At 38.5% G+C, this 27,228-nt stretch overlaps 1 protein-coding gene across 3 annotated transcripts in view; it reads right to left on the reverse strand.

Moving 5' to 3' along the window:
• The window catches only part of pak5 (p21 protein (Cdc42/Rac)-activated kinase 5), a 146,364-nt gene that overhangs the window by 76,473 nt on the left and 42,663 nt on the right, over positions 1-27,228 (reverse strand). For 2 of the 3 annotated variants that reach the window (XM_061901039.1, XM_061901037.1), the window contains exons 2-3: positions 13,244-13,467; positions 8,422-8,466 (exon numbers count right to left, since the gene is read on the reverse strand). In XM_061901039.1, coding sequence (XP_061757023.1) covers positions 8,422-8,466; positions 13,244-13,447 — 249 coding nt within the window. In that variant the 5' untranslated portion in view covers positions 13,448-13,467. The remainder of the gene's footprint in view (positions 1-8,421; positions 8,467-13,243; positions 13,468-27,228) is intronic. The other variant, XM_061901038.1, reaches the window with a different exon arrangement.

A 27,228-nucleotide genomic window follows, 5' to 3' on the forward strand; every position in this document is an offset into this window, starting at 1 on the left:
ATTGCACAGTTCAGTACATATTCCGTACAGTTAACCACTAAATGATAACACCCGAAAAAGTTTTTCAGCTTGTTTAAGTCGGGGTCCACGTAAATCAATTCATGGTAAGGGAAGCCAGGGACTGTGTTTTTTTGTTAATGACATCATGAAAATCCAAAACTTCAAAAGTGAGCGTTTAAGTGCTCAAATTGGATCATCCATCCATTTCCTACTGCTTGTCCTTTACAGGGTTGCGGGGGGGTGCTGGAGCCTATCTCAGCTGCATTCAGGCGGAAGGCGGGGTACACCCTGGACCAGTCACCCCCTCATCGCAGGGCCAACACAGATAGACAGACAACATTCACACTCACATTCACACACTAGGGCCAATTTAGTGTTGCCAATCAACCTATCCCCAGGTGCATGTCTTTGGAGGTGGGAGGAAGCCGGAGTACCTGGAGGGAACCCACGCAGTCACAGGGAGAACATGCAAACTCCACACAGAAAGACCCAGAGCACGGGCATCACACCCAGGACCTTCGTATTGTGAGGCACATTCACTGACCCCTCCTACACCGTGCTGCTCAAGGGACACATACTACTTTTAAAACATCATTAAAAAGCCCTTCTTGCAGAATGGAACTCATCCACCGCCGCAGACTCTCAGGATGCCTCTTCAAGATCACCATACTCTAAAACATGGAAACAACACTTCTATCCCTACACTGTTGGATTAGCCTGCGTGATGAGGGCTGGCGGATGGTAAGGAGTTAGTGGGAAGCCTGAAGTGACGCTAATGCTCCAGCTGAGATGAGCAGGCTGACAACAAGGCTAACAGGCCTCGTGCATAAACGATGAGCCAACGAGCCAGAGGGCATGGGGTAGTAATAGCAGTTATTACAGCATGATGGCCGCAACGACCCCTGTATCTGCTACACAGACACACACACACATATATATACATATACATATATATATATATATATATATATATATATATATATATATATATATATATATATATATATATATATATATATATATATATATATATATATATATATATATATATGTGGGCTTCACGGTGGAAGAGGGGTTAGTGCGTCTGCCTCACAATACGAAGGTCCTGCAGTCCTGGGTTCAAATCCAGGCTCGGGATCTTTCTGTGTGGAGTTTGCATGTTCTCCCCGTGAATGCGTGGGTTCCCTCCGGGTACTCCGGCTTCCTCCCACTTCCAAAGACATGCACCTGGGGATAGGTTGATTGGCAACACTAAATTGGCCCTAGTGTGTGAATGTGAGTGTGAATGTTGTCTGTCTATCTGTGTTGGCCCTGCGATGAGGTGGTGACTTGTCCAGGGTGTACCCCGCCTTCCGCCCGATTGTAGCTGAGATAGGCGACCCCAAAAAAGGGAATAAGCAGTAGAAAATGGATGGATGGATGGATGTGGGAAAAATCACAAGACTACTTCATCTCTACAGAACTGTTACATGAGGGGTTCCTTCAATCAGGAAAAAAATCTCCTGATGATTGACGGAAGCCCTCATGAAACAGTTCTGTAGAGATGAAGTAGTCTTGTGATTTTTCCCACACATACATATAGCGCTCTACCACGGTATTGAGCACTATTCTCTGGATAATCCAATTAAGATATATATATATATATATATTTTTATATATATATATATATATATATATATATGTATGTATATGTATATATATAACTGACTGATTGCTTGCAGATATATATATATATATATATATATATATATATATATATATATATATACACACACACACACACATATATATATACCGTATATATATATATATATATATATATATACACACATATATATGTATATATATATATATATATATACACACACATATATATGTATATGTATATATATATATATATATATATATATATATATATATATATATATATATATATATATATACATACATGATAAATTATAATGATAAATGGGTTGTACTTGTATTGCACTTTTCTACCTTCAAGGTACTCACAGCGCTTTGACACTACTTCCACATTTACCCATTCACACACACATTCACACACTGATGGAGGGAGCTGCCATGCAAGGCGCTAACCAGCACCCATCAGGAGCAAGGGTGAAGTCTGAAGTGTCTTGCTCAGGACACAATGGACGTGACGAGGTTGGTACTAGGTGGGGATTGAACCAGGGACCCTCGGGTTGCACATGGCCACTCTTCCACTGCGCCATATATAGATACAAATGCTAACACACCCCAAATTGCAAGTCAAAAATAGTGAAGGCCTACCCTTTAACGCACGCGCGCACGCACGCACACACGCACGCACGCACGCACGCACGCACGCACGCACGCACGCACGCACACGCACGCACACACACACACACACACACACACACACACACACACACACACACACAAACACACACACAGTCTGTCACACGGATGAAGCCATACATCAATCAAGTGTCAGGGCAACCAGGGGATAAGTATATCAGGCCACAAGTGGGTCGCCATAAATAACTTGGTACCACTTTGGCAGTCAGGGTCTCACATGCGTACATAGCCATGACACACACATACACACTAGCACACATGCTAAATGTGAATAAACGTTGCAGAAAAGATTCTACACGGGTGCAGCGGACAGTATCCATCACACACTTGTTTTTTCCTTGCATGCGCAAAAGTAAGCACGGGAGTTGCATGGGAGTCAGAGGAGCCACCCCTTTTACTACGAACATCGTAATCCTTTTTATATGTGTATACTTGCTGGGTAGTGTTTCTGTCAACGAGACAAGCATATTGCAGCATGAGCTTGCAGCTGGCAACAGAAATGACATCTGTGCGACTGAGGTCGCATTTGGACAGGGAAATATGAAAAAAAGTGTGTAGGAGATTGCTCCAAACATGCAATAAAGAGGAAAGTCCATTTTTTTGTTTGTGCACCCTACACCTACTTTATTCTTAGGCGCTATCACTGCAAAAAAAATATGTGCGCTTTCCGCCTGAAGTGTCTTTCCGCTTCCTCTTTTCATATTAAGTTCACCCGCTTTACCTTTTGCATGAGCGCTTATGCATGAGGAGGAAAATTGGCAACTGTCGTGCCGTGATCCTGCAGTATTGACAAGTCATTTTCTGCAATATGTCTCCTTTTTGGTTTCTGGCCCACAATAAGATTTGTCTAAAAAAATATATATTCATCATATTTTCTCTCCACCAATGCACATTAAGTCAACTTCTGAGTGCCGGGACTATATTGAAGGCAGGCAGTGTGCTGTTCCGAACGTCTTTGATTTACAGATGATGGAAGCTATCTGTGTTGGCCCTGCGATGAGGTGGCGACTTGTCCAGGGTGTACACCGCCTTTCGCCCGATTGTAGCTGAGATAGGCACCAGCGCCCCCCGTGACCCCAAAGGGAATAAGCGGTAGAAAATGGATGGATGGAAGCTACTGTGCTCATTAGGACCTTCAAGGCAGCAGATATTTTGCTGTGCCCCCTTCACACATTTTCTACAGACAATTTCTAAGACTCCATGCTTGGTTTGTACTTTGCCATGCACTGTTAAGTGGAGACCTTATAAATAGACAGGTGTGTGCCTTTCCAAATCAAGTCTAGTTAACTGAAATTACAACGGGTGGACTCCAATTAAACGTAGGAACATCTCAAGGATCATCAGCAATTACTAACTCAGATGTCCACTTCCTGTTCTCAATTTGTACACAATTTACATCAATTCATTCTAAAAACAAAAAATATCTTTACAAATAGTTAATGATCCACTTAATAAGATTAATAATATCTTATTTTCAATAAAGTTCAAGACTTTTATTTTAATTCTTCTTCTTTGTAAACACTTGTAGTTTGAACAGTTTCCTTAACTGGATCATATTAGTATTTTGTTTTACTTGTTTGCCTAATCCATTCCATAACTAAATTCTACATACTGATATGCTGAAGCTTAATAGTGTTGATCGCGAATACAAATGTTTTGAATCTGATTTTTCTCTATATTTTTCCTTTTTTTTTTTTTTTTTCCAAGGAGTTTTGTATTATTCGTTAGCAGGTTATAGTTTGCTTTGTACGTGACTTTATCTTTTTGCAAATGCATTAAACCATTGAATTGAAATATATTGTATTCAATAAATAAAGGGTTTTGATGTTGTCTATATCCAACATTATCTATTACTCTAAGTTATCTCTTTTGTAACTGTAGTGTACTTTTGTAGTTATTTCTCCATATTTCTACACAATAACTAAAACATGGTAACACTAGCAAGCAGGAGAGAATGTGTAGTGATTTTTGGCCTAAAAAATATCTTCGCTTTATTCATTATTAAAATATTTTCCGCTGTATTTTGAATATTTTGTTGATAATCTATAATTACAAGCGCAAATTTGATTTATTTTACTCTTTCAATATCTACTCCGTCTATTTGAATTTGACTTTCTCTTCTACTGTTACCAAATAGCAATAATTTAGTTTTAAAGAATTTTAAAAATATTTTTTTTTTTCATCTTTTTAATTTGTTAATTTCTTCTGTTATATGTATTAGCTTATGTGTGTTCTCGTTTGAACAAAACACAGTTGTATCATCGGCAATTAGTGCTAACTTTTGGTCCTTTATAACAAAACAAATGTCATTTATATAAAGATTTAATGATTTTGGTCCCAGTATTGGTCACTGGGGTACTCCGCAAGATACATTTAGCATGTCCACATATTATCATCTCGCTCAGGGGTCGGCAACCTTTAACACTCAAAGAGCCATTTTGACCCGTTTCACAAAATAAAGAAAACAATGGGAGCCACACAACTCTTTTGAAATTTATAATGAAATAACACTGCATACAGAGTTTTTTTGCTTTGTGCTATGTATAAACCAGGGGTCTCAGACACGCGGCCCACACCTTAATATGAAAATGTAATGTTAGTGCGGCCCGCAAGTTTTATATGAATGCCGCTTGACAGCATCACACCTGCCAACCCTCCCAATTTTTCCAGGAGACTCCCGAATTTCAGAGTAATTATTCTCTCAAATGTACGCTGGTGTTCACCCAATGAACAATAATAAGGGGGTACAATGATGGCACTACCTCTAGCGCCCTCTACAGCTTGTACAAATAGCTTGCCAGCCTAAAGAAATGTTATATGTGGCTTCTGCAGACACACGTAAGTGACTGCAAGGCATACTTATTCAACAGCAATATAGGTCACACTGAGGGTGGCTGTTTAAACAACTTTAACACTGTTACTACACCCAGAATCCCATGTATCCCTAACTCTTCCGGGCTACATTATACACCCGGCTACAACCAAACCCCGCCCCCCCAAATCCCCCGGTTGGGTTGGTGGTAGCGGGGGTGTATAATGTAGCCAAGAAGAGTTAGGGATACAAGGGATTCTGGGTATTTGTTCTGTTGTGTGTATGTTGTGTTATAGTGCGGACGTTCTCCCGAAATGTGTTTATCATTCTTGTGTGGTGTGGGTTCACAGTGTGGCGCATATTAGTAAGAGTGTTAAAGTTGTTTATATCACAACCCTCAGTGTAACCTGTATGGCTGTTGAGCAAGTATGCTTTGCAGTCACGTACGCGTTCAAGCAGAGGTCGCATCCAAAATGTGACCTGCTGGCCGGCACGCAGATAGCATGGTGTAAATTCTGCCGCGCCGACATGTTGAAAAGATGTTGGAGGCATTGTCATCACAGCACACCCTCAATTTTGTTGTCTGGGTGAAAATCTAAAAATGTTTACCCCGGGAGATTTCTGGTAGAGGCACTGAAATCTGAAAACCTACCGGAGAAGTCCGGGGGGTTGGCAAGTATGCGGCTGAGCCACATCAGAGTGGTCAAAGAGCCGCATGCGACTTCGGAGCCGCGGGTTGCCGACCTCTGATCTAGCTTCACGTATTGCTTCCTGTTTGTTAAGTATCTTCTTACCCAGTTGAAGAAAAGTCCTCTGATTCCATACTGTTGTCATTTATCAATTAAGATATGATTGTTTGTGTCAAATGCTTTTGTTGGATCCATAAATACTGCAGATGCACACTGTTCACCATCTATTGCATTGGTCATTCCTCAGTTATTTTGATTAATGCCATTGATAAGATGCATCTGTATTGGTTCGCTGTGAGTGTTCCACTTTTGTTTATAAATTTGTCCAATCTGTATTTAAATAGTTCTTCAATGATCTCAGAGAATTGCGCAAGTAAAGAAACCGGCTATAATTTGTAAACTGGAGTTTGCTCTCGTCTTGTAAATCGTACAACTTTTGCTATTTTCATTATGTCTGGAAATGAACCTGTTTAAAATAACAGGTAACTGATGTATGTTAAAGGTTCTAAAATTTCTTCAATAACTTTTTTAACGCTTTCATATCAGTTTTGTGAGATCTTGTTAAGGTCTTGGATTTGCATTTCTTCCATCCATCTATTTTCTACCACTTGTCTCTCTCAGGGTCGTGGGGGTGCTAGAGCCCCCACAGATAGACAGACAACATTCACACTCACATTCACACACTAGGGTCAATTTAGTGTTGCCAATCAACCTATCCCTAGGTGCATGTCTTTGGAAGTGGGAGGAAGCCGGAGTGGCCGGAGGGAACCCAACGCAGTCACGGGGAGAACATGCAAACTCCACACAGAAAGACCGGGGAATCGAACCCAGGATATTCTTACTGCGAGGCACACACGCTAACCCCTGATTTCACCTTGCTGCCCAAATTTGTTTTTCGTTATTATTTTAATTTTACCTTCTTTTGTCACATTATTAAGAAACATCAAGTTGGCATTTCTGTCCATGATGTGAAATAAGTCCTCAACTGAACCGGTTTCCGGAATCTTTTGTTCTGGATTGGTTCCAATATTTAAAAATGTGTCATTCATTGTTCCACTACTTGGTTCGTATTGTCATTTTTTTATAATTGCACCAAAGAAGTATTGAAGGTAATCCTTCTTTGCACCATTTTCAATTATGCTTAAAACCAACATGTTGTTCTCATGTTGGTTTTATTCTTGTGTAATACTTGACTTTAATATTATTTCTTACATGTTCATAGTATGAAAATATTATCAATAAGTGTGGCAGATTGACTTGTGAGTCTGCTTGGCCTTATGTCTATTAAGTCATGAATGGTCATTTGTTGGGTTTAAGCGATCAATATTAAAGTCAGCACATAAGAAAATTATTTTTGGACTTATTTCTGTAAAAGTTGCCTCAATCCAGTTGTCAAACATTTAAATGTGTAATTTAGGTGTTCTATACAATATATACAGCTGATCAATACATTTGTTTTTTTCGAGACATATTTTAACAGTTATACATTATAAAATGTTATCAATAGCAAATGACATGTTTCTTTACCACTTTGTAATGAAGGTCCTTTATCACATACACAGCTACTGTACTTCTCCTCCACTCTTGTTAGTTCTGTTTATGTAGTTAAGTTCATATATTTCCAGTTCAAAATGCTATGTCTCTGATACAGCTATCATTTTTAAGAATTTGTTTAATTGTTTGAAAAATGCTTCATAGTGTTTTGATTTCCATACACAAGCTTCCACAATTGAGATGAATAAATGATAGTTTGTTTTTGGATTTAATGCTGCTATTGTATTGCTCGTCTGTGAAATATAAACAACTGTGATATGACTTTTTGAAACACAAATATTTTGAAAAAGCGTGAAGTAGTGAAGCCGCAAAATTCGAAGCGCAAAGTGGCAAGAGACGACTGTATATTCTTCTGTATTTTAGAATGCCTTGCTGTTGGCTGCTTTCCTATTGCAAAATTATTTTTCAATGTCATCGGAGGAACGCTTTGCACATCGGCATTTTCACTTCAAATTGAGACGTAAACTGCGGCTTTACAGATGCAACGTCTGTTTTTCAGGCAGTGTATCTTATTTTCCTGAAGGGGAAAAAGGGGTATTTATTTAAATGGACGAAACATTTAATTATCAATTAAGGCATGTGGATTAAAGCACAAATAACAATTTCTAAGCTAAGGAGCAAAATCCCACATTACCTTATCACTTTGTTTCTTTGTACCTTCATTGTTATGACCTTAAAGATTAGCATCATTGTCATCAGGGCAAAAGGATGGAACATTCCGCTACAGCTCATCTAATGGGGGAGGGTGTATGCAGGAGGGGGGTAAGACTCATGCGTATAAAACAAAGGTAAGATGGAAATGAAGTCGCAGTTGGCAGGGCAATGTAGTTATGTTATATGCGGAGTCATTCTCTGTATCTCTCACTGCCGTCACCTCCACCTTAACGCATGGCAGCAGGCGGTGGGGAGGACCAGAGATAGGGTAACAAGGCGGCGGCGGGGGGTAGCGAGGTGTGAGGTGTGATAGTGCGAGTGCAGTGGGTTAGGGAGAAGAGGGTGGAATTAAAAAAGGGCAAGAGGGAGTCGTACTTTGGGCAACGGTGTTTCGGATGGCCGGACCTTCTTGGGAGATATCTGTGAAGAGAGCAAGAGAATTAACGTTCTTGTTATCCCCTCTTCAGAGATATTTCCTGTGGCATATTGCTGTTCTTAGGATTGGGGATTTTGGACTCCTGCCATGGTTTCTTCTAAGCAATGTGCTTGATGGTTTACCATGTGCACTGTCTTGTTGATCTTTTAGTCAAGCGACACTTGGGGAGGATGAGGTGCTATGCATCAATTGGCAGGATGAGTGAGAACTGTGCTATGAATGGAGAAACACTATGGTCCCACATTTCCAGCCTGGAGGACAGATCACCCTGTGGAAGTGTGCCATGGACAGTGCAGGAGGATGGCGAACATGCCTAATAGTGGGAATACAACCTGATATGAGGTTGAACAGATTATTTTTAATGTAACATGTATAACTGCAGGGAGCCAATGAACAACAACACAACAGAGGAGACACTCAGAAGGGTCAGAGACAAGAAGACACACAAAAAAAATGGGAGGGGTGTGAAAAGACATCACTATATTCATGGAAAATTGTGTTAACCAGAAGAGCTCTTTAAATCTGCAATAAATTCAGCATGGAAACATGTTGGCAGTATCGGGTCTTGCATTTACCTAATTATTTTTGTGTCCCTATGGTGCAAAACAATGCAATTGTCAGTGTGCACATTGGGCTGAGTCATGTTTTAGTCTCAGCTGCTCCACAAATAACGGAGGTCATTTTTAACATCAGCTGCTATTGATTCTCTGCTCAGGTCTTCACATGCTTTAAAAGCCCTTGCCAAAAGAGATATTGTTAGTGCTTTTAATTGGTTAATGGTGACTGTGGTAAACTAATTTCTGCAAAGTAGTGCTGTATATCAGTGGTCCCCAACCTTTTTTACACTACGGGCCAGTTTAATGTAGGCAGCTGAGATAGGCTTCAGCACCCCCCGCTACCTCAAAAGGGACAAGCGGCAGTAAATGGATTGATGGATTATTTTGAGGGACCGGCTTTCCACTTGTGCCAGATAAATACTGCAAAAATAAGTGCATGAAAAATACAACTCACTATAACGCTGAATTAGTGAGAGCCCTGGGCTTTTTTTTTGTAATGAGAGGCAGATGGAAATCAGCCTTTGGCTACAATCTTTCACATTTATATTTTATATGTTCATTAATGTGCATTGTATAATGTCACAAAGCTAAAACAAATATAAGAAATGTAGTGTTATTGTACATCTGAAAAACAAGCTAATTGGTGTGTCCAGTGGGACAGGCAAAAATTAAATCGGAGAAAATGCAGTCGTTTATAAATTATTTAATGTTTCTCTGCGGCCCGGTAGCAAATGCGTCACTGACAGGTACCAGTCCCCGGACCGGTGGTTGGGGACCACTGCTGTATTCATCTTAACAAAGGTCATATAAATCCTGACAAGGATATAATGTATACCACAATATAGTATGGATCCGCCCTCCTCTTACGTGTAGTGTACTGACTGCAACAATGCTGACACATCAATAGTTGTTGTTATACAAACCCAATTTCCATATGAGCTGGGAAATTGTGTTAGATGTAAATATAAACAGAATGCAATGATTTGCAAATCATTTTCAACCCATATTCAGTTGAATGCACTACAAAGTCAAGATATTTGATGTTCAAACTCATAAACTTTATTTTTTTTGTAAATAATAATTAACTTAGAATTTCATGGCTGCAACACATGCCAAAGTAGTTGGGAAAGGGCATGTTCATCACTGTGTTACATCACCTTTTCTTTTAACAACACTCAATAAAGGTTTGGGAATTGAGGAAACTAATTGTTGAAGCTTTGAAAGTGGAATTCTTTCCCATTCTTGTTTTACGTAGAGCTTCAGTCGTTTAACAGTCCGGGGTCTCAGCTGTTGTATTTTACACTTCATAATGCGCCACACATTTTCAATGGGAGACAGGTCTGCACTGCAGGCGGGCCAAGAAAGTACCCGCACTCTTTTTTTACGAAGCCACGCTGTTGTAACACGTGCTGAATGTGGCTTGGCATTGTCTTGCTGAAATAAGCAGGGGCGTTCTTGAAAAAGACGCCGCTTAGATGGCAGCATATGTTGTTCCAAAACGTGTATGTATCTTTCAGCATTAATGGTGCCTTCACAGATGTGTAAGTTACCCATGCCTCGGACACTAATGCAGCCCCATACCATCACAGATGCTGGCTTTTGAACTTTGCTTCGATAACAGTCTGGATAGTTCGCTTCCCCTTTGGTCCGGATGACACAATGTCAAATTTTTCCAAAAACAATTTGAAATGTGGACTCGTCAGACCACAGAACACTTTTCCACTTTGCATCAGTCCATCTTAGATGGTCTCGGGCCCAGAGAAGCCGGCGACTTTTCTGGATGTTGTTGATAAATGGCTTTCGCTTTGCATAGTAGAGCTTTAACTTGCACTTACAGATGTAGCGACCAACTGTATTGAGTGACAGTGGTTTTCTGAACTGTTGCTGAGCCCATGTGGTGATATCCTGTAGAGATTGATGTCGGTTTTTGATACAGTGCCATCTGAGGCACTTACGTGGAGTGATTTCTCCAGATTCTCTGAACCTTTTGATGATATTATGGACCGTAGATGTTGAAATCCCTAAATTTCTTGCAATTGCACTTTGAGAAACGTTGTTCTTAAACTGTTTGACTATTTGCTCACGCAGTTGTGGACAAAGAGGTGTACCTCGCCCCATCCTTTCTTATGAAAGACTGAGCATTTTTTGGGAAGCGGTTTTTATACCCAATCATGGCACCCACCTGTTCCCAATTAGCCTGCACACCTGTGGGATGTTCCAAATAAGTGTTTAATGAGCATTCCTCAACTTTATCAGTATTTTTTGCCACCTTTCCCAACTTCTTTGTCACGTGTTGCTGGCATCAAATTCTAAAGTTAATGATTATTTGCAAAAAAAATGTTTATCAGTTTGAACATCAAATATGTTGTCTTTGTAGCATATTCAACTGAATATGGGTTGAAAATGATTTGCAAACCATTGTATTCCGTTTATATTGACATCCAACACAATTTCCCAACTCATATGGAAACGTGGTTTGTATTATCCTCTCTCAAACAATTGTATGTAATAAAAGAGAACAAGGAACTACTTTAAATATTGTGTTGAAGTTGTTAAACTGTCAATATCAGTCACAAATGTAAAAATGTTTTGGTCAATACATGTGCTCAATATTGGTATCGGCCGATCTCACTCATGGATGGTTGGAATCGGCAGCATAAAAATCCTGAGCGGAACATCCCTAGTTGGGCGGTAACATTAGTACTTTGTTGCTTTAACACAGTCTTTGTACTGTTCTTATTGTCGTGTCTTCAAGTGATAAAAATTATTAGATGTGTTCAAGTCGCTAGCAACAACTCGTTAGCAGCATGTTTTGAAGATTAGCATTCTTCTTCCTTCTTTTTGGCACCTATTCCTATTAAGGTTTTGTTGGTTTGGCTTCAATTGTATTCTCCGTCAGCGCATGTGATGACATCCATGCTCTCGCCCTAAAGTTCTTTCAAGTGATGTAAAAATGTTATGACACAGTACCATCGTTGCTGCAGTTGCACTAGACGCAGCCCAGATCTAAAATTACAAAATTAACAGAGAGTTATAGCATATGATAGACATTTTTAAGCCATATAACAATATATATTGTAATATTGCACTGCACTATCGCAAAGTATGAATAGTTGATTACAAATAGAATATTTTAAAAAATGGATCATTAAAAAAAGTTACAATTATTTGTTTCAACATTACGAGGGCCATTAAGAAATAAACCCTAACAGTCACCTTTACCCTCATTTTATCCAATATTGTCATGGTGCTTGAGGCTGATCTAGTTAAAGGCCATGATACTGAACAACGTTCTTTGATTAGTTTGGTCTCATCTCATGGCAAATACTACTGTAGTGTTTATATTTTGCCAGTTTGCCATTTGTATGCTTGAAATTCTTAATTTTATGCCAAACTGTACTTACATTGACCATATTTTGGAGAAAAAAAAAGGAATTTGCAAAAAAGTAAAGCCGCAATCTTCAATGGACAATGATGTTTTATAAAGTAGCTGCAAGAATACACCATTAGTCGCTGTGTGCGTGGTCTACAATAAATAATTGCAAAGGTCTCTAATTGGGTAAAAAAAAATTGGCATTTAATCCGAGTTGTAGACAACCTTCTGATTTCATTTTGAGATGGCAATAGCTGCATTAGAAGTACTACGAGTGGTCAGCTGTATCTGCCCCTGCACGCCCTTTAAAATTTTGTTTGCACGACTCAGTTGTTTGTGTGAAACTCATGTTCAACTGTTGTTAACTCATCAGTGCTCTTAATACTGACTAAGCAGTTCCTTATTGCTATTACAACATTAATTGTGTTGCTGCCGTGTTATGCAACAGAGTTGTTCATAAATGAACAAGTGGTCAAAGAGAGCTGTACATGTGTTAAGTACACGTATGACTTTTCACACATTTGTAGGATTTGGCCTTGGTTAATGCAGGTTTAAAGCAGTACTTTGATATGATTATTAGCAAGTTTCACAGTGATACTGCGGTCTGAGATGGCCACACACTACTTAAGAAAATAGTGGAGTGGTGTGAAGCAGACATGTTGAAGGGAAATTGTGTCCAACAATCAGGATTAGTGACATCGCAGGAAAACATCCGCATAATTTATGTGTACTGCAAGTTAGTGGGGACAAAGTGGATGCCAGTCAGGGTCAAACTGGAGGGGTTAGAAGGCTCATAACAAAAGGAAAGTCTTAGCGATGGAGTCACGTTACCTTCATTGGTGCCAGCTGGATGGGGGTGATGTAGGAGGGGTCCACCATGGGCTTTGGCCGGTTGGCAGTGTCTGCCAGGAGGCTCTGCCATTGTTGGGGCAGCCCAGTGAACTTCTGCTCGCGTGGGTCGAAACCAGTGTGGACCCGATGTTCAAAGTTTGACGGCGCCGAAATCTCCAGCCTTTTTTTCTTCTTCCCAAACATGCTGCAAAACCCTGACAAATCTAAAAAAACAAAAAAACAAACATAAGAACCCGTTGCAGATGACAACGCTCTAATCCAACTTCCATTCCATGATATTCTGCTGTTAGATGCTATCACTTGCTGATAGCTTTGCCTGTGCTGCAATATTCTCATTGTCAGGGGGAATTATTTGTGCTGTAAATGGCTTGTGCACTTTAATAAGAGGAGACTAAAATTATTGTTAACAAAATACATAAATATGAGGTATAGGGCAGTCAGTTGTCAGTTTTTGTGTGCCTGCCTGAAAGCAACATGGTCCAAGTCTGACTGATTGGCGGTAACAAGCACTTAAAGTGACTGCCATGCATTCTTCTAGTCGCGTGGCACGCTAAAGTCAAGGCTTACAATGCTGCAGGACACAAACAAGGCAAGAAGAAGCACAAATGTCTCAACATGCAAAAAGAAAAAAAAGTTTAAAAAAGACAACCAAAAAACCAACGGTCTCTTCTGGTTACATAACAAACAGCAGGAAGAAAAGAAAACTACTTGCCAACGCAGTGTGGTGGAACAAAATGTAAGGAAAACAAAGCCAACTTGCAACTTAATTTCTCACATCAATGTGTTTTATCTTGATAACCACCATCGGAGTCACATGCACTTTTAAACTATACACCAGCATGCACTGCGTGGTGTGACAGGAACAAAATGGTAGTGAAATGAGTCCATTGTGTAGCTCTTTCTAGAAGCCATTGTCCTCAGAGTCATACTTGTGCCCCTCTTTTTGCATTCTCTTTCTATGCTTCTGCTTTCAGTATCATGCATTTTTTACGACTATGCAAATGTAGAATCTTGGTGTCAATACTACAAGATGCAAATGTATCTGCTGACAGCAAATTGATGTTAAGTTAATCCATCTATGGATATCCCAATCAAATAATGATATTAGATATCAGTCAAATACCAGTTTAGATCTAAACTCTGCGATACAAGTACAACACAAGCAGTGCTGCAGCATGCTTTCTTTACTTGACATCTGAATGTCCTCCAATAAGCACATAAGGTTGATATTTTGTTATATTTGTCAAGTCATTTACAAGAGTAAACATGGCAGGCTATGTGCTACTAGGAGCTAGCAGCTACTCAACAGCTAAGCACACAATTGCACACAAGCTCAACTTACGTATTGTAATAAGTGTTCTTAATTGAATAACACTGCAGTCTAAAACACATTAGTCCATAGCCACAGGGGTCAAAAAATCATAGTTGCATATTACTTATTAGAAAGTATCTTGTAAAAAAAAAATGTGTCCGCATTGTTCAACTTACAGCGTCATGAGCTTGAATTAATGAATTAGTGCGGCCAATATGTGTCACCAAAAAAACATACCACTCCACTTCCACTTAAAAACTGCTAACTCCCTTTCCAGACGGTAATCATAAATTTGGTTTAAAATTTAAACCATTTGTTTTCGGTATGACTCGTTATCACTTCATTCATTCATCACAACATCCCGCAAAATAGTAAAAGTATGTCTGATTCATACTAATATTGTATCGGATCAATATCTTTATCGGTAAATACGCAAGACTCCAATTTGGGTATTCTATTGGAAATGCAACAGTTTTATCAGGACACCCCTAGTTGTAACAGTAGTTGTCAATAGTAGTTGTCTGGCGACCACTCGATGGAAACAGCAAAACGTGAACAAGACACAAAAACTACCTAGAGGAGCCCACCACCCACAGAAGACACCGCTGCAAAGACAATATAATGATATACAATATAAAGGCTTCTTTACACATCTTAAAATAAAGACTGGAGCTCTACCAACTGTCTGTCAGTCAGCAAGAGGCGTGGGAACTGTAAGTTTAATCTTTTTCAGCGAACATGCTGACCTAGCATAATGTCGTTAACAAAATATGAGTGCAATGTTAGCATGTACTTTATATAGCTATGCTAGTGTCACTAATGGGTGTGCCCTCCTCTCCCAATCCTTAAGGCTACGTTGCTGAATATGCTTAAATGCTTCTATTACATTTCACAAGTGCAACGTGACATTATGTATGTAAAAAAGTGATGAAATACAAAAGAGACACCCTGTTGGAGACAAACAGCTCATTAGCATTAAATCTACAGACACAAGACGACTTGTACAAAAAGAGCTTACTAAAAGTAATCCTGTCTAAATTCCAGCTTGACAAACTTGTTTGATAAGTGTAAAAACATGCGCATGAATGTTAACATGACACTGTAAACCGTCAGGGCAAAAATATAACCACGGCAATCTCACTCATTGAGACTTGAAACAGGAAAAGATGGAGGGATACTGAGTTGCGATAAAAAGGGACGGGTGTGTGGGCTGGGGGTTGGTCAAAGCGTAATGGAAGAGAAGAGGAAGTATGTGTGGTCAGAAGGAGGTTGTGGCATAACCCCCCTCCCCCCTAAAAAAAAAACCTACGTATGGAGCAAAGAGCAAGGATGACTTGGAGGGCCACAAAATGGTGTGGGGTACAATCCCAGTGCGAGTGATTACTATGAAGCAACACTGCTGCCTTAGAGGAAAGCTGAATATAAGATCAAAAGGTGCAGATAGAAGTCATATCCCATAGCCGTGTTTACCGAAGGCTGCCTTCCCTTGCATTGAATCTAAGCCTTGATGACACTGTGTCATGACTTGAGGTTGCATGGACAGATATATGGTTCCGCGGACATTGTGAGTCAAGTGGAAGTCATGTCTGTGGATTCAAAGGGAGCGGAATACTACTTTAGACTTGTTAATGTTTGTTTATGACTATGTATTTGTTTGTGTGAGATAACATGTCTACAGCTGAACCCTCGCACACAAAAGGGTGAACATTTGTCAGAAATTGCATCCCAACGTGCTGCCTGTGCTATTACAGTCAAACCATGGCGACCACTCAATAGAAACAGCAAAATGTGGGTTACCATGACAAACTCATATGTTGAATATAAATGAATAAAGTACGAAAAAAGTCATATCATAGCAAGTTTAACAAAAAAAGAGTAAACAAATAATATTAACTGAGCCCTAATTTCCAAAGAGTGATGCGCTGAAATTTCTAAGCCGAAAATGACCTAAAATTGCCTTTTTAGCTTTTGGCCAAAACACTTTTAACACCAAACTTACGTAAGCAAGAAGCACACGATTGTCGATAGTCAACATGTCAGTGATGTGGATGTGTTTAATGTGTCCAAGAAAGACCTGGGGACAGTGATCTACAAGTTGTAAATATCAACGGATCACTGGTGGTTGAAACACCAGCTGGAGTTGCAGCAATGCTAGTGTGACCGCCTGTGAGTGCTTCGAAGGCTCGCAGCAGCACTTGCTGCTGGTCAGTAACAGCTACAGAACGACAGAAGTCAAGAGTCTTCAAACTAGGGCTGGGCGATATGGCCTTTTTTTAATATCTCGATATTTTTAGGGCATATCACGATACACGATATATATCTCGATATTTTGCCTTAGCCTTGAATGAACACTTGATACATATAATCACAGCAGTATGATGATTCTTTGTGTCTACATTAAACCATTCTTGTTAATACTGCACTAATATATGCTACTTTTAAACTTTCATGCAGAGAGGGAAATCACAACTAAGTCAATTGACCAAAACTGTATTTATTAAACAGTTATTAAGCAGTGGCACAAACATTCATGTCATTTCAAAACAGAAAGTGCAAGATTGTCAGACATTTTACAACAAGCTATGAGTGCACTTTTGTGCATGATGTCACTAAAATTACATATCAAAACAACACTAAATTAAAGTGTACTTTTTGTACCTCATCGCAGGGCCAACACAGATAGACAGACAACATTCACACTCACATTCACACACTAGGGACCATTTAGTGTTACCAATCAACCTATCCCCAGGTGACAACATAAACAAACTAAATCCAGTTGATTTTAAAGTAAAGTACCAATGATTGTCACGCACACACGAGGTGTGGTGAAATTTGTCCTCTCCATTTGACCCATCCCATTGATCACCCCTGGGAAGTGAGGGGAGCAGTGGGCAGCAACGTTGATTTAACCCCTAATTCCAACCCTTGATGCTAAGTGCCAAGCAGGGAGGCAATGGGTCCCATTTTTTTATAGTCTTTGGTATGACTCGGGCGGGGTTTGAACTCACAACCTACCGATCCCAGGGCGGACACCCTAACCACTAGGCCACTGAGTTCAAATTATAACACTTTCCATGTTGAAAGCATCACATTTTAATATTAGTGGCCAATATACGCAGGGCCCCGTTAACGCAAGTGTTTACGTGGGCTGAACCCTCTCATACCCAGGGGCCCCCACCCAACCCTCTCATCCTTCTGGCCTCCCTTAAGTTAATGCGGCCCTGGTTATACAGAGTAAAATATATATTCTGAGATTCAAAATAAATGGCCATTGGCAACATTAAACGGGTGGCCGCTATAGATCAGGTTTATACCAGTACATTTTTCTGCAAGGGAATTTTTTGTGGCTGCTATCGGAAAGCGGCCGCCTCTCAGGTTGACTGTAATTTTCGTGAAAATATGTTCCATGGTCGCGTTGTTATTAAACACAAAGTGTAAACTCATGAGTTTGATTGACTTGACATTTCACACATGGTACATTGTACTCTATAAAAAAACATTAACTGCAAATTTAGGGGATATCACCACAAAATTTAGCACACACCTCAGGATTTTCCATACATATAGTTGATTGTTGGCACACCGCCACAACAAAATAAAAGGCGCCCCACCTTAAAAATGTGTTGTTTTTACATGAAAAAAAATTTAAGTAATATATTGTAGGAATATATATACATTTATCCTATTATTTACGCAGTATTGGCTAGTGATGCACCGAAAGTTCGGCCACCGAAACAGCACTGCCGAAACCGGATACTTTGACGACGTAAGCAAAACGCATGTGATTGTCTGGAGTGGAGGCAGCACAACTGCGATGTGAACATTTCGTTAATGTATCTGACATAAACCCGCGGACAGAGACGTACAAAATGTGCAATGTGCAAATGTTAAGAAGACAGTGGCACTCTTTGAAAAAAGAGAAAATGCAGCTGGAGCATCAGCGTGAAGCAAGTGGGACGTCAGGGAGTGTTTTGAGACAGTAGAGGCTCGCTGCAACTCTCGCCATTTGTCGCGGACATGGAGCGAAAGAATTAAAGCGTATCCAAACACAAGTACAGTCTTCAAAAACACCAGAAAAAGATGCTAAATGTGTTTCTATTCGTTTTTCATTAATGAAAAAGTCACTAAAATTCTCAACAAAGTGCAGCCTGTGTCACATTTTACAAAAAGCAACAACAATTGAAAAAAATACAGCAAAACGACATAATGAGAAAGATATGTGTTAATACGAATTACTAATAACAAATGAGTTTTTAAGTGAATGTTTAAAATTGTTTTGCCTTTTTAAAGAAAATATGGCCATCATTCCTGATTATGCAAATTATGTGACGATGTCACATTAATTAATCACGCCCCTAGTCAGGCCCCTCCGTCACAAATATATTGGCACTCTGTGGGAACACTGCATCTTTAAGGGGACTGACAGCGCATGTGTGTAAAGTTTGAGCAAGACCAGTTAAAAAAACATGGTCACCATCAAGAAAAGCATCCTGAACCAATGACCATGTGTCTAATAATTACACAATAAGGTGCCCCTATTTAATCTGTAGATTGAATTGTAATGCACAATATGGATACATGTAATACACAAACATAGAATTCAGATTCACATTCAAAAGGAACTACACTTTGGAATTTTGCCTATCATTCACAATCCCTGTGTGAGACAAGTAGACATGGTTTTCTCTTTTTTTGTGCAGTCTAAATTATAATACACGGCTCGGACCAGACGACTAAAAATGTAGCTAATGGAAATCCAGGGTTTCCTCTGGATTGCTACTATATATGTGGCTGGGGGTGGGGTCAATATGACACCATCATATATGACGTCGTCATAATTTTGATTTTAAAAGATGCATATATTTTCTTTAAAAAAGGCTAAGCAAACGTTTTATGTATAGTCAAAAACAAATGATTAATTATTAATAACACATATTTTCTTATATACAATCAGAATCATGACCGGCTTTATTGGCCAAATATGTTTAAAATACTAGGAATCTGACTGGGTAGATTGTGTTCTCTTTGTTCAATGCAATTTAATTGTTGCTGCTTATTGTAAAAAACAACACATGCACACTATATTCTGTCCTCTTTGAGTGTTGGAATTTGGTTTGACAAATATATAAACAGTCCTTTGAATAAGAGATGAAAAAATCATGAGGGGTTTTGTTGATGTTATCCAAAATGAAGTCAATTTAGAACTAACCACACCAAGGAAAGTACATCATATACATACATATATATATATATATATGTATATATATGATGTATATATATATATATATATATATGTATGTATAAATATATATATATATATATATATATATATATATATATACATATATATGTGTATATACATGTGTGTATACATATGATGTATATATATATATATATACATGTGTGTATACATATGATGTATATATATATATATATATATATATATATATATATATATATATGTATATATATATGTATATATATACATGTATATGTATACATATATATATATATATATATACACGCACTAACCCCTCTTCACAATATGAAGGTCCTGAGTAGTCAGGGTTCAATCCCGGGCTCGGGATCTTTCGGTGTGGAGTTTGCATGTCCTCCCTGTGAATGCGTGGGTTCCCTCCGGGTACTCCGGCTTCCTCCCACTTCCAAAGGCATGCATCTGGGGATAGGTTGATTGGCAACACTAAATTGGCCTTAGTGTGTGAATGTGAGTGTGAATGTTGTCTGTCTATCTGTGTTGGCCCTGGGATGAGATGGCGACTTGTCCAGGGTGTACACCGCCTTCCGCCTGATTGCGCCTGAGATAGGCACCAGTACCCCCCACGGCCCCAAAGGGAATAAGCGGTAGAAAATGGATGGATGGATGGATGGATATACTGTATATATATATATATATATATATATATATATATATATATATATATATATATATATATATATATACACACACATATACACAGTATGCATATACATATAAAGTACACATGGATGTAGGACACATTCGATTAATAATATAGTTTGAAATAAACTGAAAAAAGCAATACAATTATACAGAATGAAGGTTGAACGCCACAAGTTTTAAGAGGAACTGCACTTTTTTTTTTTAATTGTTCACAATCATTAAGAGACAAGCACACACATGCCTTAAAGAAAGAATAAAGATGATGAAAAACGCATGCAAAATGTGGCCAATGGGAATCACTGGTGTAGCATTCAAAGCCTTCTAAAACACACAGCAAGAATATATATAATGTCGTAACACACACGCTCATGACAATATGACAATACATAATTTTATGCATTACGGAAACGTCTTTCCTCAGCGCATTTATTTCTGTCTCCACAGCAGCACACTTCCGACTTCCGGCAACAAATGTGTGTTCTTACTTCCGGAAGAAAACATGAGTGTTCTAATTATGGCAGACTTGGTAACAAACAACAAAGACGACTATTCCCAACGTTATCTTTTTGAAATGGAATATACAGAGGATGGACTGGTACTTATAAAAGCAAGAACTACAGAGGGTAAAATGTTGGAGCAGACGGAAGTCAAGAGAGTAAGGTCTGCATGACTTGCGAGTATAAATGTGAAACTTGGAGCAAAGTTTTGCGGACATACTGTATATGGCGTGCTTAACCAAAGTCAACTTGAAAAAAAATCCCCGGCCAGCTGGAACAAACGGACCATCTTGTGAATCACTTTAATATTGATCATGCTACACAGCACACACACAGCACGCCATGCATGTTAAGCTAAATACGCTTTCGAGAGCTAGCTGTGTACAAGAAAACATGAAATGTGGGCTGATACCTTACAGATACTGTAATATGATTGTTCATGTTTTTCAGTCAATACAGATTGGTGTCCTACCGCATTGTGTTGTGCATTACAAACTCAAAAGCGATTCAGCTGCTGATGCAAAACTTAGCTCATCTCTTGCTGTAGCTGGTTTATGGCTAATGCATTAGCATGCCTTCCCAAGACGATGTCTTACTGTCCTAAAAAAAAGTTCCACACTGTTCGCTCTTACAATGACAATGTCGCTCTAGCTTGGTTATTATACAGGTTACGGAACGTAAATGAATTGTTGTTGGCGGTTTTTGGATGCATTTTAAAAGTGATTTAGCAGCAGAATGGATTGCTCTCATTAGCTGCATTGTCAGCCACCCAGAAAGAGCCGATTTTTACAAATTACAATGCAAAAAAATATGATGGAAATGTTTAATGTAGAAATAACAAATTAAATTGGTAGAAATATTTTGATCAGCTGTGCGTGTATAGAGCACCAGAGTCTTGTGTCAAATCATTTACAGACAAAATACGTGAGATTTTTGAAAAATGAATAACAAATCATTAATTTTGTGTGGTTTTTTTAATATGAATCTGGGAAACCCTACAGCATTAAGTAAATGTATGAATTACATGAACAGCACAGACCATCCCCAATGATTATTAAACCAACAAGGGTGACTACACCCATTGCAACTATCATTGACAATATACTTACAAATATACATGGGAAATTAATTAGTAGTATATCTTTATGACAGACGTGAGTGATCAGCCTCGCAAAATGGCTAGTTAAAAACACATTTTCCAAATTATTTTACGAGGAATAACGTTGACATTTACAATAAATCTTAAATTGTAAACAAATTTAAAATGTACTTTGTAATATTGGCCTGACCTTGTCACAACAAATCCCAAATGGTAAACATTGATGCAAGAGTTCCAGATAATGTTAACAGTATTTTTCTTGAAAGTGTACAAACTGACATTAATAATGTATTAAGCAAATTTTAGATGTAATTATTGAGCATCTTACATATATGTGTAATTTGTAATTTACTTCAGGAATATTTCCAGACTGCATGAAAATAGCGAAAGTAATTCAACTCTTTAGAAAAGGAAATACATATGAATTGTGTAAGTATAGATCAATATTATTACTTCTGCACTTCTCTAAAACTCTGGAGAAGTTATTTGCGATTACACTGAATACATTTCTTAACGAATTTAAGATTTTAAGTAAAAGCCAATATGGGTTCCGCCCGAATCATTCAACTTCTACGGATTTTATGGAAATAACTGAAGTAATCGCCAATGCGATAGAGAAAACGCATGATTTAGTAAGCATCTTGGTCGATATTCAAAAAGTGTTTGAGACGCTGGACCACAAGATATTGTTGTGTAAATAATATACATATGGTATAAGAGGTGTGGCACACAGATGGGTTACGAACTTTTTAAAAAATAGAAGTTTGTTGAAATTAAAAACATAAGTCTAAAAATTATAATATACCTTACAGAGTATCTCAATGACTGATCATAGGACCTATACTTTTTCTTTTATACAGTATGTAAATTATATTGTGAATGTGTCTCAGTTATTTAGGTGCATTCCATTTCCGGATGACACCACTTTATTATATTCAGGATAAAATTTTAATGACGTCCTAAGAATTGTAGAAAAAGCATTCCAGGGAAATATGAAGTGGTTCAATGCAAATAAATAGTCCTTAAATATCAGCACAACTTAATGTATGATTTTTTGTAGTAAAAGAAAATAATTTCACGCGTCATTAGTTATTAATGGATAAGAAATTGAAATGACACATGAGAATAAGTTTCTAGGTATTATGATTGACGAACACTTGACACGGACATCACGTAATGTCAACGTAAAGGTATCCCAAAAAATAGCTGTGCTGTGTAAAGTCAAATATTTTCAAAATAAGAGTGCATTGTTTTTGCTGTGTCTCAATACAAAGGAGTCAGTCTGTGTAACAGTCTTGATTGAAAAATCTAAACTTCTGAATCCATTTTTTGTTTAGGAAGAATGTTAAATTACCAATGTTACAAATATATGACACTGCGGATTACTTTCTTGAAGTATTTATGTGTTTTGATGTCCTGAAATTGATAAGACGGCAGCATCAGACAGCTAAAATAAACTGGAACTGTATATGACTTTGTGTTGATAGGGGGCAGATACCACACATTTTACTTATTTCTGCTCCTTTTCATTCATGCTAAATGTTGTTATTGAATTTGTTTTTAAAAGACACTGTGTGTAAAGTGGCCGTGGCAGCAACTTGAATGTTTCAGCCGGGCTCAATCCCTGTCTCTGCCATCCAAGTAACTGTCGTGTTCTTCATCCTTACATTACTTATATTTGTAAAATATATTTTGCAAAATCTTATTTTGAAGATGTGGCGGCATGTATCATGCTGTGGCTGTGCGCCACAATCATTACATCTAGGGGGAAACCCTGCAGTCATCTTTTCCACCCATGAAGCCCTCCTGAAGAACATCCAATAAAAATACTTGATTTACACGTCGTGACCCTGCATTTGGGATTGTAAGAACGAACACGGATGAACTACTTTTAGTAACACGGCGTTTTGCTCACCGAGGCAGTGACTGCAGGTATTGATCTCCTGAGCTGGTGAGCTGCTGCCTCGCCTCTGAGTTAATAAAAGTTAATGCTAAATAAATCATTCCTGTTACCTGTATAGTAGAAGGATGTGGCAATTAACGAAGAAGTTGGTCAACTTTGACTTTTAACTTGGACAACTTTGTTTTCCATTTGTCAAAGTTGTTTTGTTCTCGTTGATTAATTTATTTTGATTTGGTCATCTGAACTTTTTCTTTCAAGGGCTGTTTCCTTTTAGGCTACCAGTTGTACAAACTCTTGGTTTCTTTTGTGTCTGGCATCCTCAGTCAAGTCTATACAATCATAGTTGGCTTAAAGGTTTTTGTTTCTAATTCTGTTTTTCTTTTTGTCACCCAACGATAAGTCTCAGTACTCTCATCTCTGTAGCTTGGAGTTTGCCTTTTAGTTCCTGTCCCAGCACCCATGCCTCACTCCCGTACAGTAGTACTGGCCGCAGAATGGTAGTGTATATACACACACACTCTTGACATCTTTGGGAATTCCCTTTTTAAGGGGGGATCTCCCAGAATCCTCTGCAAAGCGCGAGACAGGCAAGGCGGAGGCGTGGATTTCTCAATTTGGCAGGGGGATGGAGCCTATCCAGTTGCACTCGGGCGGACAAGTTGCCCTCTAATAAACATTCACCCAGAAAATATATTTGAAGCCAGCACAGCGAAACATCAGTTTTGTTTTGTTTTACATTGGATGTTGACATGGTCACTTTAAAGACACTCAACTGTGATATTTGTTGTTGATATAATATTTTCTTGAAACAGTGGATGTTCCAGCACAGTTGTTTGCACCTAAAATACATGTTTGTAGTAATAAATATGATTAGATCATTTGAGCATTATGCTTGTGTTCAATTACAATAAGTGTGTATATCCAAAACATTGCAGACTATTAAATCTTTTTTTTTTTTTTTGACTTATACCACAATAATATCGCCTTAAAAACGTGATAATATTGTACCGTGACATTTTGATACCATTACATCCCAATATTTTACTGACCACATTGGTCTGACTGTGGTCTGTTTTACAAACTAAAAAATGACTGAACTACCATGGAGGTGACTTTTCTTACGTCATTGACAATTTATTCGCTCTATGCAGCACTCATTGTTAGTTTTTCTTCTCACTCCATGCCAAGAATTAACCGTAAGACAACAAGATGATGGAACCAAATTTGATAGTTGATAATGTTACCCTATTGGCTGTTAGCGTGTTACTCCCACTGATCAGTGATCACTTCCTGCGTTGCTATGTTACCAGAGTGCCAATGTCTTTGTTCATGCAAACAACCTGGCTTAGCAACTTCCTGTTTCTTCTGAAGAAGAAAAAAAGTTTCGTCCAATCTATCTTTAATATCGATTACGTGTCTATCGCGATATATATTGATATTGTTTTATTTCCCAGCATTATAGCCAACTCTTGCAAACTTTTATTTAGTTAGAATACACAAAAAAAAGAAAAATGTATGTGTGCTTGTACATAAAGATTGTAAATGATTGAAAAAATTCCAAAAATTACCAAAATACTGTAAATATTAAAGGTTGCCATGAATGTGCCTGGTACAGCATTACAAAATATTGTTAGGTTTTTGGAGGTTTTTTCGAGGACTTTATAGGCGGCATAGACCAAATCCCCATTTCCTGCATAATTAGAGGAACTTTCTAGCGCTTTTTTACAATTTAGAATGCATAAAAAAGACAAAAACTAACTGTATGTGTGCTATCTCAAATATGTACAGGGAATGATAAACAAAATAAAACAAAAAGTGCAGTTACTTTTTAAATTAAAAAAATAATAATTTAAGGGTTGGACTAAAACCCTGAATGATTAATTCTTCATTTATTGGACAACCAACCAATCACCCTTTGTAGTTAAATAAAATGCAGATAGGAAGCCAAGTTCTCTCTAAGGGCCAACATCAGCTTAAGTAGAGAAAAGAGCTGAATTTGTTGCATTTTTTGGCATCATAAGATGAAAACACTCAACAGGTGTCCCGTTAGGTAAGCATCCACAAATGCAAGTCAATACCTCCTTTTTGCTGATCTGCAAGCGCTGTCTTACGAAAGTCTCTCCACTTTGGGCTGATGTCCAGTTAAAATCTCCATGACCCAAAGTCCCTTTAACATTGTTTCCTTTTTTAGCACCAACGCACAAAGTGACCTCTACAAGATGGAATATCGACATGCAAATGATTCCGAAGAGTAATTATGTTTCCCAAGCTTTTTCATTGCTTGGGAAACTTAATTACGAGAAAACGACGACATGCGGAATATTTTATGTTTACGGGTGCCAAAAGTTTACGATTCCCAAACACGAGGGTTGACTGACACAGTGGGATCAAAACTTGATGCTGAATCATAGACAAATGCTGTAGTAGATACTTCATATTAGTACACAGAAAAAGCACAGTCATGCATGTAGTCTACAACAAAAGCATAGTCGTTTATGGTGTGTTTGTTACAAATACTCTGGGAATTGCTCCTGGAATACAAGTGCATACTAAACACAAACATGAGGTCTCACACACATTTTTACAAACAAAAGCACACAACACTAAAAGGGCTGAGTCGTCCCAGGGCAAAGATCCTGACTCCCAGGCTGATTTGTCTTCAAACCATCTGTCACCATCTGAGCCTCCACAGGCATTTCCCCTTTTTGCTGCTCGCATAACAGATACTGCAATTTGGGCTGCAACCTGCTCCACCGTGTAAGTGCACTTTGTACATGTGTGTCATCGATAAACACTTACCATTTGTTCTGCCGTGTGTTTATTTTGCATCCCTTATTAATGTGATCTAGACGTCCAAAGGCTTAAAAGTTGCAAATAGGATGCAAGACGAGGACAATTTTACAAAACTTCATCCATTATTCAAAGTGTGTGTGTGAAAAGGACACCATCTGATAAATAAAACCAGTGAAGGGTAATTATTTGCACTAGAGGAGAGAGTACTTTAATTAAAATGTTACATTTTTCTGTGCATCGGACATCTTGCAATCTTACTTGGATTTAGGGACAGTAAACATCACTCGCTTGTATATCCCCATCAATAGAGGTCTTGTTCCGCTTTATCCTTGCCGAGCTATGTAGCTTTGCTGGTTGGTTCCTTTCCCATTTGCATCGATTTGTTCCCTCAAGACTTGCACTTGATTTAATTGGCTTAAAAAGAGTTACGGAGACAC

This window comes from Nerophis ophidion, linkage group LG05 (genome assembly GCF_033978795.1).
Source record: "Nerophis ophidion isolate RoL-2023_Sa linkage group LG05, RoL_Noph_v1.0, whole genome shotgun sequence".
Taxonomy (NCBI): Eukaryota; Metazoa; Chordata; class Actinopteri; order Syngnathiformes; family Syngnathidae; genus Nerophis; species Nerophis ophidion.